A 16,341-nucleotide genomic window follows, 5' to 3' on the forward strand; every position below is an offset into this window, starting at 1 on the left:
CGCTCAGTGCGGGCAGGCGGGCGGCGCGCGCGGAGGGGCCGCCGCGCCGTGAGGGGCGGGAGAGCGCGGCGCCGCGGCGGGGAGCCCCCGGCGCTGCCCGCCCAGCATGCTGCGCAAGGTAAGCGCCGCGCTGGCCGGGGGGGCGCGGTGAGCGCGGGGCCCCGTCCGGCTGCGGGCGCCGAGCCGGGCGGGGACGGGAGCGGAGAGCGGCGGGCCCGGAGGGGCCCCGCCAGGTGGCGCCCTGCGCGGGGCAGCTCTGAGGGGGCGGGCGGGGCGCGGAGCCGGGCGGGCTCTGAGGGGCGCGGTCCCAGGTGCGCGCAAACTTTGCCTCCCCGGGCGGGCCGCGCTCCGACCGGAGTTGCCATGGATGCCGGCGGCGGCGGAGAGCCGGGGCGTGAGGTCTTCCCGCAGGCCGCCGCCGCTGGCTGCGAACGCCGGTGCGGAGCGCCCGGAGGAGCCCGGAGCTGCGGGCGGGAGCGGCGGCGGGGCGGGCGGCCGGGGCTTCCCGTCGCTATTGTTCCCTGCACGGCGGCTGCGAGATCTCGGACACCGACAGACTTGGGCGAAGGGAACAGCTCTCCATCCTCGCTAGGCAGCGGTGCTGGTGGTGCTGTGTGCGGGCGAGCGCAAGGCTCTCATGACTGCCGAAGGCACTGCTAAAAGGTGTAGAAAAATAACCAAATAACCACAATCTCTTAGCCGAGGAGAGCGTGGTACCCAAGCAGACCCCACCTTGGAACTGCTACCAAAGGCTATTAAAGTCAGTAGGGATCCTTTCCCTGATATCCAGCTCCAATCACAATTCTCACTCCTTCCAAAAAGGAAAGCTCCCCTTCTATGTAGACTTGGGTTGCATCCTGAAACAGGCTGTAAGAGGGTAGTGCCAGTGTAGAAGGCACGTTATCAAAAGAATGAATCGTGTAACTGCTCAGGCTTCTTGTCCTGCTGTTGTTCCTGTCTTACTCCCATTTTGTGTGATCTTTCCAAATTTTGTTATGTTCTTAGACCCATTAGCCTGAGTGTGCAGTAGCTCAGACAACTGGAGTAGCAGGACATCTCTCAAAATTCATATTAAAAGAAATGGGAAATCTCTTCCATCACTTCCTGGTGAATGAGGTGATTGGAGCCTGGGATCCTCTTCAGCTCTTCTGAGCCACAGATCCAGGTTGCAAAGGTTGTGCTTGGTTTGGCAGAGCCCAGGAAACACAGAATACAGAACTAACAGGATGATTTCTCTTTATTTTGGGAGGAACCCTCCACTTAGCTGGACTCCCTAAGCCTGATATTGCTTATCTCTTTTTTAAATAGCTGTATTTTACACTTAGTGTTAATTATTGTGTGTTTGTTATATGTTTTGGACAAGCTGGTTAGAGAAAGCTGATTAATTCTATCCTCTCATAGTGAATAATGTGGAAAAAATTATTTATTTGAATTTTATCTTCTACTGCCCATCATAGTCCTTTGCTACAAGGAGAGGAAATGCAGAGAAGGTCAAGATATGAAATGAAAGGTTTATTAAAGGGTGAAATTACCTTGGGGATTGTGGAGACGAGGTATTTGAGCCTTATTTCTTTTTCATACCTAATTCTGTGGCTGCTCAAGGGCTGAATTGGGCTTTGAGAGTTGGTTTGTGCTGTAGCCTGTTTCGTGCTGCATATTTATGAGCTGCCCATTGCAGACTGACTTCCATGTGAATTATGGACCACCTGTACTAAATTCCTGTGCTGTACACAACTAGAGCATTGCCGAGAGACATTAAACTAAGATAACTTTAGCTTAAAGTGGTAATATTTGTAATTCCTAATTTTTAGGCACCACCTTAGCTCTAAAAAAGGCTACGTAAAAAACCATCTGAGAAAGGAAATCTCCCTTTAGACAAATGGAGCAAGAAATAAAAAGAAATTGCAGATCTCACTTTGAATCAGGAGTGCTCTGATTCTACTTTAGGCATCCCACTGGGCAATCTTCCTCACTGATGTCATAGTCCTTAGCTTGTCTCGGAAAAACAGTAGTCTTGTGGGGAACCAACAGTAAAATTAATTTCATGTTATGGCTCTCTAGGATGTCGTATGAAACTTCATCATTGACTGTTTTGTCTCCTCTTTATTCTCTGTTGTTACAGAGGATTTTCTACCATTTCCATCTTAACATCCCCTTTTTTTACTTTTATATCTGTTGGAAAGGGAACATAAAGCACAAAGAAACCTCTGCTTTTCTGTTGTTCCCCTGTCATGGGATTTTATGGCCAGCAAGAGGAAGCCTAACATTTGAGACCCCTCTGATTTGCTGTCCCTAAATGCAGTTTATGTTTCAGTGATTGCTTCAAAAGTAAGTAGGTAAATAAATAAAAGCTGGGCCACTGAGTTGGAAAGCTCAAGCTCTTGCACAGGATTTTGTATGGGTCAAAAACTTTGTGCTAAATCTACACTTTCCATTTGGTTCATATTTTCCAATGCCATCTGTGCTCATAAAGGAGCAATAAGAAAAAGAGGGGTTTTTTTTTGGTGCCTCATTAACTCTGGCACTGTTTGCACCGGGGCTGAGCAGCATGGCACAGCGAGTACCATGGACAGGGAAGGACGGGCAGCAGCAATGCTCTGCTAGCCTGCAGCTTTCAGGATTCTCTGCTGGGCCTGGAGCTTAGCTCAACACCTCTTACCAAGTGCCTGCCTCTGCTTGCCACCCCTTCTGCCTCCTCCAGTTACTTGTGTCTAATCTGTTCTTCACAAAGGGAGCACTTTAAAATCCTTGGAGCACTAGCGAGGTAATTGATTACTAATTATCCTAACACTGTATTTGAGATGCTTAATAGAAGTTTGATCTTTTCAGACAGATTCTCCCCCTTTCATTGTCTATGCACACTCTTTTCAGACTTCAGAACTGTGATAGCTGTGTGTACAGATCTTCCTGGCCACCACTGCTTCTCTTGCTCTTCAAGCTGTTCAAAATAGTTAGAGATGACATAGAATAGCAGAGACATGTCCAAGTACTTCCTTGCTTGTATGAATCCTGTTGTGTAATATGTAGGTGCTGCAGCTGGGTGTGTAATGCCAACTGAGGCTGGTCCACTTGATTGCATTCCACACAAAAGATCTGATTCTTTTTCTTCTATATACTCTTCTTTTCACTTAATTTCTTATTAGTAAGAAAATATTAATGCATATTAGCAGGAGGAAAATCCCTGAGGTTGTTTTCCTGTTTTTGCATACCTTCTCCTTCCTAGTTATTCAAATACAGTAGACTGGCATTGTAGATAAACTGTCTATTAGATATTGCAGGAATGTGGTAACAGAGAGGACAGACTACATTTCCAGGTAACAGATGGAAAGCCAGTTCTCCAGACCTCAACAATCTTGTCTCTTTGGATTTGTTCCTCTCCGTTTCTCTTGCCAGATGACCTACCTGTCTTAATTGACCGTATTAGGAGTTAATTTAGTCAGTCTCAGTAGCCTGTCACCAGATCACTGAAGTACATATTAGATATAAATTCTCACTTATGTCTGCTTATATTATCTCTTTGAATATCAGCTCTGTGTACCTTGTTCATTTTCACTAGGGTAAACAAATTTGCATGTCAAACACTGCTGGTGCTATTTCTTCAGGCAAGATGTACCTACACTTGGAAATTAATGAAAATCAAATATATCAACAAGAAATTAGTATTTAGGAGCAGCAAAAAGAAGAAATTAGTATGAGCAGAATATACCAAAAATCCAGGCTGGGCTAAACAAAGCCTGTAATGAAGATGCAATTGTGTGCTTCTTCTGTTTTTATTATGTATCATTTAATACTCTTAGATGGGTTTGGGCTCTGATACTCAATAATCAGTAACTATTCTTGCAAGTACTTATGGGGAGGGAAAGGAAACAGTCTGGCTTATTAATATTCTGTTTAGTTTATAAGGTAGTGAGGAGGGACAAATATACCCTGACAGGTACAGAACAGTGCTTGCTATAAAATTTATTCATCAGGTTTTTGAGCAGAATGAAAACTTTATTTTTGCCAAGTTGTCATTGTCTGGTCTTTACAACTTTTTGGGCAAAAACTGGGACAATTTGTGTTAATGGGAGAGAGTGACACTACGGCTCTGCTGGGGAAGAAACGTGCCCTATTGTAATATTTATCTGCTCAGAAATTGCTTTCAAATAGTATATAGTACTGTCAGCCAAAGGCTAAATTTCAGTGTTGAGATAATACAGAGATTTTCCTTTTCAGCTATTTTAGAGGCTCTACTATTTTGACTACCCTCAGGGAATATGAAATGTGTTAGCAGTTAAATCCATGACAACAGATAACTTACTTAAGCATTAGGTTTAGCCAAGTTTAACATGCAGTCAGTTTAACTGGGACTGGGTAAGACACAGGCTACCCTGGCATGAGGGAGCACTGAATAAATCCTGGCTCCAAACACAGCAGAGTGGCAGTTCAAACAGGGGAAGCAGGACAGACAGTCAGAGATTTCTTCTACTGCTGGGCATGCTGTGACAGTCATGAGTCTTGGTGGATTTTAGTGAATTTGCAGTGAGTTTAGGTGCCTGCAGATGTTTAAGTGCCTAAAAGATGTCATGATGTGCATAAGGATTTCGGTGGGAGATCAGCATTGGTTTTGAAGGACTCAGGAGGATTTCCCGCCTTTACCTCAAGCTCTTCTCTTTCTTAAGGAGCTCATCTTTCCCATCACTGCTTCTGCTGTGGTTTTTAATTGTGATTCAACTGATTAGTAGCAGGATTCATTTCTTCCAATAGTGTCTATGATGCAGAACCAGATCAAAATGGGGTCAGAATTCTCCAGTGCTTGAAGACTTGAAAGTGGCAAGAATATAAAGGGAACCAAGGCAATGAGGCTGAGATTTCAGGCTGGGCAGTGATGTGCTCTGGCAGACAATAGATGATGGAAGGATATTTCATTCTGTTCAGCAATGCAAAATCGGATGTTTAAAAGATAGGGTGAATTTTCTGCAGTATTCGATGTCTTAAGTTGGAAGTGGCATTGTGATATAAAAAAATGTCAATGGGATATCTCAAATATATCTACCATCTACTTAAAATCTGTCCTAAGATTTATTTTCTTAAGCTTGTAGAGTAAATTTCTTTAAGGGTGTGCAATAAGGAATCAAAATATAATGGAAAGTAAATGGGGTTTATGTATCAAAGTCACTGGGTTCACTTTCTAAAATGGCATGTAAATGACTGTGCTTTCAGCACATCTTTCTTGTATTTTTATCTGCCTCCTCTGTTGATAAGCAGAGAGGAGAGCAAGGCATAAGTGACATAGGGAGGAAGAATTAGAAAGTGGCTGATTGTTCATTTTCTGTCATCAAAAGAACTGGGGCCATCAAATGAAACCATCAGGCCCCTCAAGTTCAGAGCAGAGGAATGGGCTCTGCATTTAGCTGTGAGATTCCTGGCCACTGGGTGTTGGGGGTAGCACAGGTTTCCATGGATTCAAATTCACACAGGCTATGCCCCTGAGGATAAAATGAACACTACTGGCTCAAAAACCCCTTGACCTGTAGATCTCCAGCAGCTGGGAGGTATTCTGAGGAGCAAGCACTACATGGTTATTCTAGTCATGGGAGTCTTCCCAAGACATCCACTGTTGACCACTGTTCCAGCCAAGATTCAGGCATGAATTTAATATGAACCAATATGTTCCTTACCATCTAACAGCACAGAAGGGAACTTTGTTTTCTGCTGAGCTTGCTTGTGAGATACTGAACCTGTTAGTCATACCTTGATTTAGCATGTCAGCTGAGAAAAGTTTTATGAGTCTATGTTGTTGCAGAGGACATGTGCATAATTTGAGATTGAAATTGTGAGAAAATAAATGGAGGAAGCCTAAGATGTCCTAAACATGTTGACTTCATTGAACTAAGCCCAGAAAGTTTTGATTAAACTAATTTCTTTTGTTCAAGATTGCCATTCAGAGCAGGGTAGCTCAGTTGCATGTTTGTTGAAAGCTTGCCATGCTAGGATGGACATTTCTATTTCCTCTTGTTCTGAGGAGGAGACAAAGCACTTTCTAGCACAAAAGACACAGAGAAGGCCCAGTTAACATCTTTTCCTCTGTATGTTCTCCACAGCTGGAATGTTGTCCTACTGACAAGGCAATTAAATCTTAACTTTGAGAAACATATATGAAAAAAAATAGGCATGGGGGAAAAAAAGGAGAGATGAGCTGATTGAAGACTAAGTAAGACTTCCAAAGCCTTTGATAGTCTCCAGTTGCAAGGAAAAAAATGGCTAAAGCTCCCCTTTTCTGCCCTGCTACAACATCTGGGCATATCTTGACAGTTCTCATGAGGCTTCAGGACCTTTAAAATCAGGACACTGGCTCTTTAGTCACTGTTTTCCTGCTTCTGAGCAATTGATCTTAAGCCATTGTATTTAATGTAGTTGAACCTGACCTTGAATGCCAGAAACCATCATAGAAGGAAAGCTTCACTAGCCCATATTATTCTTATCAAAACTGTTTTAAATAGAAAATTAGGTTTTTATTTAAAAAACTCCAACAAACAAAACCATGAAAATATATTTCTGAGAAAAATACTACAATTCCAATGAAAAAGTAATCTCTACTTGGGAAAATAAGAAAAGAAAAAAAAGAAAATAAAAGAAAAAAAGGCTTAAATTTCTCTATTCTCAAAGGGAGATCAAAATATATTCCAAGAGAAAAAGAAATAATTTTTCCCCTGCAGCAATACTGTATTAATGCTTGATAGTTTGAGTCAGATATTCTACTTTTTGTCTTTTTATTTGTAAATTAGTTATGTTTTTGGGGTTGGGTGTTATGTTGTTGTTGTGGTTTGTTTGTTTGTTTGTTTGTTTTATTGTTGTTCGTCTTGGGCATTTGCTAGCACACAATTATTCAGTTATTCATAGCAGTAGTCAAATTTGCAAGTCTCCTAGTAGTTTTCCATTTTTTTTTAGGTATTCTAAAAACTGTTTTGTTATATGTTCTCTTTGTCTTTTCTATTTCTGGACAGATGAATAAACACATTTTTAATGCATTTCAATTATCTTACTTTTTGTCAAGATGTACTTTCAGGTAACACAATTAATTAAAACTCAATTAACTGTTTAAAAAGGACATATCCCCTGGTGGCAAACCTTTGGTATTGGCCTACTTGAGTTAATGAGTATGAATGGATGCATGATAAATATTGACTTGCTCAAAAATAAAGGGGATTTTTTGTCCTTTTGCTTGCTTTTTATGTTTAAGCGTACTTTCCATCTCTCTTTTACCACTTAGATTCAATCTGTTTGGATCTTCCTGAGGGTTAGAGTCTGTTTCACAAACAGTGTGGCCACAGGACCAGGGCAGTGATTGTCCCTCCATACTGAGCATTGGTGAGGGCGCACCTCAAATCCTGTGTCCAGTTCTGGGCCCTCACTGCAAGGAATACACCGAGGTGCTGAAGTGCCCAGAGAAGGCAACAGAGCTGGTGAAATGTCAGGAGAGTGACTCGAGTTAGGAGTGGCTGTGTTTGGCCTGAGAAAAGGGGGCTCAAGAGGGAACCTAAAAGAGGCTGTAGCCAGGTGGGGCTCAGTTTCTTCTCCCACGCAACCAGTAACAGGACAAGAAGGCAGGGCCTCAAGCTGCACCAGGGGAGGTTCGGATTGGGTATCATGAAGAACTTCTTCATTGAAAATGTTGTCAAATATTGAAATGGACTGCCCAGGGAAGTGGTGGAGTCACCATCCCTGGAGGTGTTCAACAAACAGCTGGATGTGGCACTAGTGATATACGTAAGTTGGTATGGAGATGTTTAGTCAAAGGTTGGGCTCAATGATCTTTCATTTTTTTTCTTCCTTTCTCTGATGTTGAAAGCAGGGCTGGTTGTCAAGGCTTTCAGTGCCACTTGCTACTGCCAGGTCAACTACTTGTCTGGGCAAACTGTGTTTTTGTGGCTTGCAGAACACTTTCACAGGAGGGCAGCTGAGCATGAGACTAAATTAATGGGGGAAAGGACCAGGGAAAAGGTCCTTCTGAAGGGTGATAAGTGTTATATTACATGAAAAAAATTCAGTTTTTTCAATTATTGGAGCTTTCTAGGCTGCAATCTTGAGTTCTGTCATTGCAGAAACTGTGTAGAGTGAGTTGAGAGTGTGAAGAATAAAATATCCCTAGCCTTGGGTGATAATAGAAGTCTCAGTTTTCTGATACTTATTTATCATTCATTCTTTTAATGAATGATTCAAGAGGGTTTTTTAATCCAAGAGTAGTTTTTAACTTAGTCCTATGACAGGTGACTTATTTCAACTACTGTTTTCGGATTCTAAAAAGTAGGAGTGCAGATTTAGCAAGCAAGAATGTGTATCTACATATATAATACTCGGGTAATTCATGCATGTTGAGACAAAAATAACAGATTTATATCCTAATATACTGGCATACCAGTTCTAGAGGTGGGACTGAGTAATCAAGACTTTTGTATTTGGCACCTCTACTGCCAGACTACAGAAATTGAGTAACTGAAGAAAAAGGTGAAGTTACTTTTATTCAGTACTCTCTTACAGAAATATTGCATTGGTGAAGAATAAAGGAATCTGAAGTCCCTGGTAATGGATAGTAATCTAATGTAAATGCCCAGGCAAGTTAAGTTAATGTATTCTCGGCATGGTGCCTGGAGTAGGATGGGGGGGAGGAATGGGAAGGATGAATCAGCTCTGATGTTTTGCAAGATCCTGCCTTCTAGTTCAATATTGTCTTGTTTTCTTTGCCTAAATTTATTCCTGACAGGTGGTGACAGAATGTTTTCATTAAAGTTTCCTAGAATTGCAGAAATCATATAAAGTCTCCTGTGGGAAACTAGCATTCAGACTTACAAGTGGCCATATTCTTTTTGCCAGCTTTTAAAAGCTTTGGAATTCCTCCCTGCTGCCTAAAATCCCTTTTTTTGCTTGGGCCTCATTATCCAGCAGTGCAGGGCAGAGAGCACAGAAGTGCAGCTCCTGCTGCTGACCTGGAGGAGTGCAGCTACCTGCAGGAGTCCTGGGCAGCTGTCAGGTTGAACCTTGTCCCTGACACTGCAGTCACCCTGACCCCAGGTGGGCTCGGGGCAGTGCCAGCATGTATCCTGACCTGCTTTTGCACTGCTTGATGTTGAATTACCGATCCCCTATGACATTCTTTCGCTAGAGCCTTTCAGTTATGGGTATAGAGTTTTGGAACTGCTGTCAAAAGAGGGCAAGCTGGTGCTTTGACAAGCTGGGCATAGGAAACAGTTCTATAAGACCACTGCTGTAAGAAGAACACAGGTTATTAGCACTCGTAAAGGGTGCTTGTGCCTCCTTTGTGCACAGCTAGTGGAGCCACAGTAGATCCTGATGCTTGGGGACAAACCCACAACTGTTTGGGTGGGGGGTGGCTGTGCCTCACTTCTTATGTCCTCAAGAGCTCAAGTTTATTGGAACCTGCCCTGCCTGCTCTGGTTTTGCAGTTGTGGTTCCTCAGTGAATTAGGATGAGAATGTGGGATCACTGTCAGACTGTGGCACTGAGAGGACAAATGAAAAAAGACTTTATGGACCTGAGAAGTTACCCAGAGAGCTCCTGTTTCCAGCCGTAGATCCAGGGACTGTATGTGGACCAGGTTTCCATGGGTGAGGTGGGACAGGCGAGAGGAAGAGGAGATGCCTGATGAACCAAGTGCTTGTGTCATTATTCTTAGCAATACTGAACACTGTGGAGGTGGTTTCTGAATGCTGGGTCTGGTGTGCTGATCCACCACCTCCAGAATAGCCTGCCTGTCACAAGTGCCCAGGTGTTCAGGCTGGGTTTTCTGTTCTCTGTGGTAACTATATTTAGACAGAATACAATTTAGAAATGGAAGACACAAATCACTGAATCAGAGGGAATCATGGCATTGAATCAAATGAAGAAAAAGTAATACTTTCCCCAATCAGTTCACTTGTTTCTTGCTTCTGGGGTCCGTTTTGATTTTGTAAACAAATTTTCTTATTTGGCACTGCTTCTGTAGGAATTTTTAAAGTATGTGTGTGTTCTCAGTATTTTTGCTGTGCTTGACATCAGTGCTGTTAACCTTACTCACTTGAATGGTTCAGTGCCCTGGGCCTATGCAGTGGTCCTGCTGCTCCACAGATCAGATTTTGGCAAACAGCTTTAGAGATGCTGACGAGGGGAGTGGAAGAGGAGAGATACTCACCACATGGCTGAATGTGCACTAAAAAGGCCTTGCCTTGATATAACTTAATGCTTGTAGGACTTCTTATCTTCAGAGTGTTTATAAGCATTAATGAATCTTCATGACACCATCATGAAGTGATGTAAATATATATTATCAGTACAGTGCATGGGAGGGCAAGAGAGAAAATTTTCTTGTGCAAAGATTGCCAGAGAAACCAAGGGAAAAACATTTTAAATTGCTGTCTTATCCAAGACAACTAGAAATTGCCTTTCTAAGTTGCTGTGTTGTAAAAGCGTACACTTGTGTAGGCACATGCATCAGTGCTCTCCTGAACAAAGAAATGTTCCTTAACTAGTGCTTGGGAAACCAGTGCAGCTTTGAAATAGCTGAATGATTCTGCAGGGAAAAGCTGTGAAATTTTTATATCCATCACTGAGCTTACTAAGGAGTTTTTTATAGCTTGTTTAGCAATTTCAGACTTTTCTCATGTGAGTTCTGCTTCCCCATAACTCAGTTTGAAAAGAAGGATGGAGGAGAAGGAAAGGGACAGCCCCTTCAGAACATGTGAGGAGTGGGCCTTGGGTCTTTGGGCAAGAGTTGGGAGGAGAGAGTAGCTCATGGAGGGTGGTTTGGGGCTGAGGATGCCTGAGCTGTGTTGTGAAAATTCAGCCACTGGAGAAAGCATTGCTGGGACCTTCATGGACTCTTCTGCTAGTTCTGCTGGAGCATCCTTTCCTCGTCCCTTGTAGGTCCTGGTCTTTGTCCTCTCCTACTGCTTGTTATTGTTACACTTCTCAGCCAATGCAATTTCAGTGTAATTCTACCCTTGCTGCATCCACCTCCTCCTATCTGTATTTTTTCTCTGCTCCTTGGCAGCTCCCTGGCAACCTGCCACATGAGATATAATTTGCAGCCTCATGTAGAGAATTACTGTACTCTGACCTCTGCTGTGTTGCAAACTACTTCTGCTTCATAGGGCTTAATCCTGCAAAGAGCTAAACTCAACTTGAACCAGGCACCCCTATGGAAATTGCCTTCCCACAGGCAGATTTAAGGTTTAGAACAGTGCATGTGTGGAAATACATTGACCACTAAAGGGTAGAAATCAGGATGATGAATTGAGTTTTTCAAGTGAAGTCTGTAAACTAATTCTAGCTGTATAAAATAACATTCTTTCTGGAGGTGAGGATCTTCTTTTATGAATAAAAAGCTAGGGTAAAAATGAAAACATGGTCAGGGTTACTAATGCAAACACCGTAAGATATTTCTTTTACTGGTAGCAATAACGTTTTCTGATCAGCTTTCAGTGAACATGATTCAAGACTTTTATATATGTATTTATATAGCATAAATCTAGAGATTCATGTGGAGTAGTATCTTGTAAGATACTAAGACAAATACTTAGGTATACTGAAGAACTAGGATACAGATAATTATGTTTCTGATCAAATTAATTATCTTCATATTGAAATATCCATGAAACAACCCTTCTGAGGCATTTTAAATGGTATAAAACTCACTAGCTGCATCCCTGCTGATTCTGATGCACATTTCTACTCAACTTCTCTGAACTCTACAGCCTGACACTTCAGTTTGTTCAAAGGCTGATCAGGATAATTTTGCTCACAGTAGCATTGTTTCAGAAGCTACAAAAGGCATTTTTCCTGTACCTTAGGTAGCTCCATGATAAATATTTCTGTGGGCATTTCCCTTTCTGCTTTCCTTCCAAAGGAGGTGCTCCCAAAAACGCTGCCTCCCACCTTCAGTCATACTGCTGTCCTCTTGGGATGTGTCCACCAGTGCTGCATCCTTTCAGAGTTACCTCCAGGCTCTATGACTGGCTTCTTTAGCTCTGGTCCCCATCTCCTGCTATGTGAAGTTTGTGTAGCTCTTCCCAGTTCCTTCATGGCTTACTCTCTGATCCTCTTCTTTGGCTTTCACTGCTTCTCCATGTTCTCTGCAGTCAGTGGGCTGAGGCAGGTATCAGATGTTTTCTTCCCCCTCTATTTCACTGCACCCCACTTTTCCACTTCTTTCCTGAGAGGCCTCTCAGAGCCATCACCTCTGCATGGCATTGCAGGTCTCTTTCAGCTATCTTATATTGCGAAGATGCTCTTCAGATAATTAGGTGTGAAAGATGGATAAAAATTACTCAAAGTGCAGGATAAGATCAATGTATCCCTTGTCTTCCTGGAAACAAGGGAGCAGGTGATGTCCCAGTTTTTACAAATGATATATTTGAGAATTTTCTGTTAGCCAGGGGTACATGCTGCTTCCCAGGAACAAGAGTCCTGTGATGCTTTGGCAGCTGTGAATCTTCTATGCTCTCTGTGGGTGCTTCCCAAGAAGATGGGCTGGTCAATGAGTAAAATGTTTGGTTTTCCCTCAGACTTTGCTTGTGTGTCTTATAGCGAGTCTATTGCCTCACAAGTACTGTTGTGTACTTCTGTGTTTGGGGTAAACATATGGGATTGAATTCATATTAAGAACTTCTGTGTAGTCATCACTAGTATCTAGAAAAGGAGGTATGTGAACTTTCATGCTGACCTTACTCTGTTTAAGTATCCTGCATTGCTACAAGAGACTTAGAATGAGCATCTGCGTGTCACATTTTTGTAGTATTAGTTTAAACCAATTGAGCTGTGTATGATTTGTCTTCTGGACTTTCCCTCTTGCTAAAAACAACTGATGATTAGTGCCCAGTGTAAATTAGACATGAGTAAAATGTTGTTCAGCTAAACAGCTTGAATAACATAACAAAATGGTGCCATTTTGCATGCCTGTTTGGAGCACAGAAAATCAATCTGCTTCCAAAGCTGGAGCCCTACCACTGGATTTGTGGGTTTCTAGAAGTTTCTGACTTAAAGCCCAGTTTACCTTATAGTTACCATAATCATGCTATCAAGCCATGAGCATGTAAACTGCACAGATTGTGTTATGTTCAGGAATTACATTATGGAAATACAGATGGGTATCTTTAATGAGGTACAAAACCTGTTTTGCATAAAATATCTAAACTTCAATTTTCCATGAGACACAAAAGACAAAGGATAATTTTGATAATCAAGCTTTCCAAATATGGCAGGAATATTCAATACGATGAGCATTAAGAATCATGACCTCATCTGGGATGACACAAAGCTTGTATAATTGAAGTACTTCTGTATTGAATTCAAAGGATTTAAAAGTATTTAATGTTTGGGCTCCAGTTTGGTAACTGCTGTTAGTATCTAACTCAGAAAGATCTGTAAAAGTCAAGTAGGTCCAAGAGCTTCTCACTGCCACTGGTAGTCTTCAGTTAGCTATGACTGGGGACAGAAAAGGAAAATTTGGTAGCCTACTTTTTAAAGAATAGCCAGTGTGCCATCTTTCCACAGTGTACTTGCAGACTTAAAAAAAAAAAAAAAAAAAAAGTCTTGCTTTCTCTAAAAGTTGTATTTTAAAGTTTCAAAGAAAAATACTTCTCTGGTTTTTTTAGGTTTGTGGCTCAGAATGTTTTGGAATATTTTTCTTGCTCATTTAGAGAAAATCCCACTTCATTTGAATTAATTACTGCTCCTATGGTGATATTTGAAATAAAGACTATCTTGAATGATCAAAATAGGGAGAAAAAAAGACTAAAACTCATCGTATGAACCTTACTGGTAGAATCTTAATAACTCCGAATGCTGATATTCACAAGTTCATTCATCCTCTTGTCTCCCACTATCACTGTCTTTTGGTTTTTAAATGCATGGGGGGGTTTTCAGCCAACTGTAGTTGAAATAAGCTTCCCATTACCTTGCCAGAATACTAGGGATCAACTCAAAATCATATGAGTCACTACAATCGTATGGGATCTGTGTTTGCATTTTTGGTATGAAATAGCCTATTCTCCCAATTGAAATGTGAGTAAGATAATAGTAAGTGAGAAGATCCACATGTAGATATGCATGGACAGTTGTGGTGTCTCTCCAGGTATTTCACTTAACTGCTCTGCATTCTGCAAGACTGTGTATTGAGTGTGTCTTCTGCTCCATGGGCAGAGTGAATAGATTAATCCAAAGAGATGTATCAATGAATAGATGTTGTCTGTGAACACGCAGCTTGGGTCAACTCACTGTCAACTGCACATCCTGAAGTCAGCTGTAGTCTGACACTGGTTCATTATTCTACCATGTGGTTAACTTAGAAACAGGTCAGTGGGCTGCCCATCACCTTACTGGCTTTTTGAACACTTTGGTCCATTGGTTGAAAGGGCACTACTGGAATGTAAAGTTAGGTCAAAAATAACTGCAAGAAAGAAAATATCTAAAGCTAAGCTCAGGTAGTTCTGCCATCTCTCCCTAATGTGTTCTTCTGCATAGCATGTGGTAGCTGGAGGCGGATGAGCCATACTTTGTGGTGGAGACTGCAAAAATAACAAAGACCTGGCATTGTTCGTAGTAAAGGACTGCCTCAAAGCCGAGGAGTTCTTTGCAGGGCAGGAGACTGGCTGGATACAGAAGATCAAGGGGGACCTGAATTCATGGCCTTGTTATTTTCAGATCAGTTAGGCTCTTACATGACAACCCAACAGAAGGTTCTGCAGTTGGTGAGCATTTATTTTCTGACCCATTTCTTTTTCATGTGCTATGTAAAACTGGCACTGTACCCTGACACAAAACCAGCAGCTGGTTCTCTGTGCCCATAGGATTTGGAGATTCAGCAGGGTCCTTATCATTGCATTCAGGAAGTTTGTTAAGAATCACACTCTCCTACTATTCTCTCACAGACAGATATAATGTCCTTTTTATAGGTGGCTCTTTCACCATTCATTTAAAATGGTGGCCAGGTCTAACATAAAAGCAAATTGATAAACATAGGGTATCTGTGTAGTTCATTTTGCCATAATCACTAGGAACTTCCAGTGACTCCACTTGCAAAGACTGTTTTTATTTGACAGCTTGTCCTGCACATTAAATGTGAACTAGAAAATTACTTGTTAAAAGTGTCTTTGTTAGCTGTTGCCATGCACAGAGAAAGAGCAAGATCTTTATGGCCGTAAATGCTAGAGGTTGTATAAAAAGAAGGCTGGGTCTGACTGTTACACACACAAACATAAATTTTGAAATGGATGTTGCAGTGCTTGCAGTGCTTGAACAAAAGTATCTGAGACATTTTGGTTTCAAAACTTAGCGAGTTCTGAGAAAATAGTATGTGTGAAAATACATATTCCAATGATGTGCACTCTCACTGTATCACTGAGGTTTCTGTGGGATGACTTAAAAGTGGGAACTCTATGGAGTTTTGTAGAGCATAGAAAATGTCAAGGAAATTTTCTCAGGTAATGTTTTAAAGCACTGCCACCTTATGGTTAATTTCAGAATAGGGATGTCTAGTGTTCCACCCTTGAAAAAACTCTGCATCTGGCTGGTCTCTCTAACTTTCTTAAATGGTCACTCTCTGTTTCTGATCAGGGGGTAGTAGACTATACCTTTCACTATCAGGACTAATTACAGAGAAAGAAAAGCAATTATTAGCTTGCTTCTCAAAGAAGAGCTGTTCCCTCTGTACAATTACCCATCACATTGCTCTCACGGGCAAAATAACGTGCTCCAAACACATTCCTCCCAGATTCCTTGTATGACTGCCTGAGGCTCCTATTTGTTCTGAGGTATTGCATTCCAACCCAATGGCACCATCTATCATCTTGGTAGCTGCAGCCCATGTTCATCATACCTAGTCCTGCAGTTCTGTCATTCATGCCATGGTAAATAGTTGCTGACTGGCCAAGAGCTTTGAAATTCAGCCATCACTGTTGCTCACCTAAATTGAGGATCCCTAAGCAGGATGAGTTTCATAGATCTGATGTGACCATGCATCCCAGGAAGATGATCTTAGAAAAATCCTTGCAGAAAAAATTGGTCCTCTCAGTCTCTTCCTGCTCTTGTTCAGCTTGTGGCAGGAATAGCTGCTGTCTGGATGCCAAAAGCTTGTCAGAGCTGCTTGGTTGTGTGGCTGCTCTGAATTCCCTGAGAAGTCAATTACCTATTGACGTATGCTCCTGTGTTAATTACAGCTACTGCTGCCGCTTGGTGACCTCTTTTGTCTGCAGTAGCCATAACAGTTTGCAAATAATTCTGGTTAGCCTGTGAGAGAAGTATCACTAAATTACAGGAAAAAAATCCTGGAGGTACTTTAATTAAATTCTAGGTTTAAAAGTAGCTGTT

The 16,341-nt window shown here is 41.9% G+C and overlaps 1 protein-coding gene across 1 annotated transcript in view; it reads left to right on the top strand.

The window, feature by feature from the left end:
* Positions 1-18: 18 nt before the first annotated feature.
* TMCC3 (transmembrane and coiled-coil domain family 3) overlaps positions 19-16,341 on the top strand; it is a 132,047-nt gene continuing 115,724 nt past the window's right edge. Inside the window, exon 1 of the mRNA XM_056510155.1 lies at positions 19-118. Coding sequence (XP_056366130.1) covers positions 107-118 — 12 coding nt within the window. The 5' untranslated portion in view covers positions 19-106. The remainder of the gene's footprint in view (positions 119-16,341) is intronic.

The sequence above is a fragment of the Oenanthe melanoleuca genome, chromosome 1A (assembly GCF_029582105.1).
Source record: "Oenanthe melanoleuca isolate GR-GAL-2019-014 chromosome 1A, OMel1.0, whole genome shotgun sequence".
Classification (NCBI taxonomy): Eukaryota; Metazoa; Chordata; class Aves; order Passeriformes; family Muscicapidae; genus Oenanthe; species Oenanthe melanoleuca.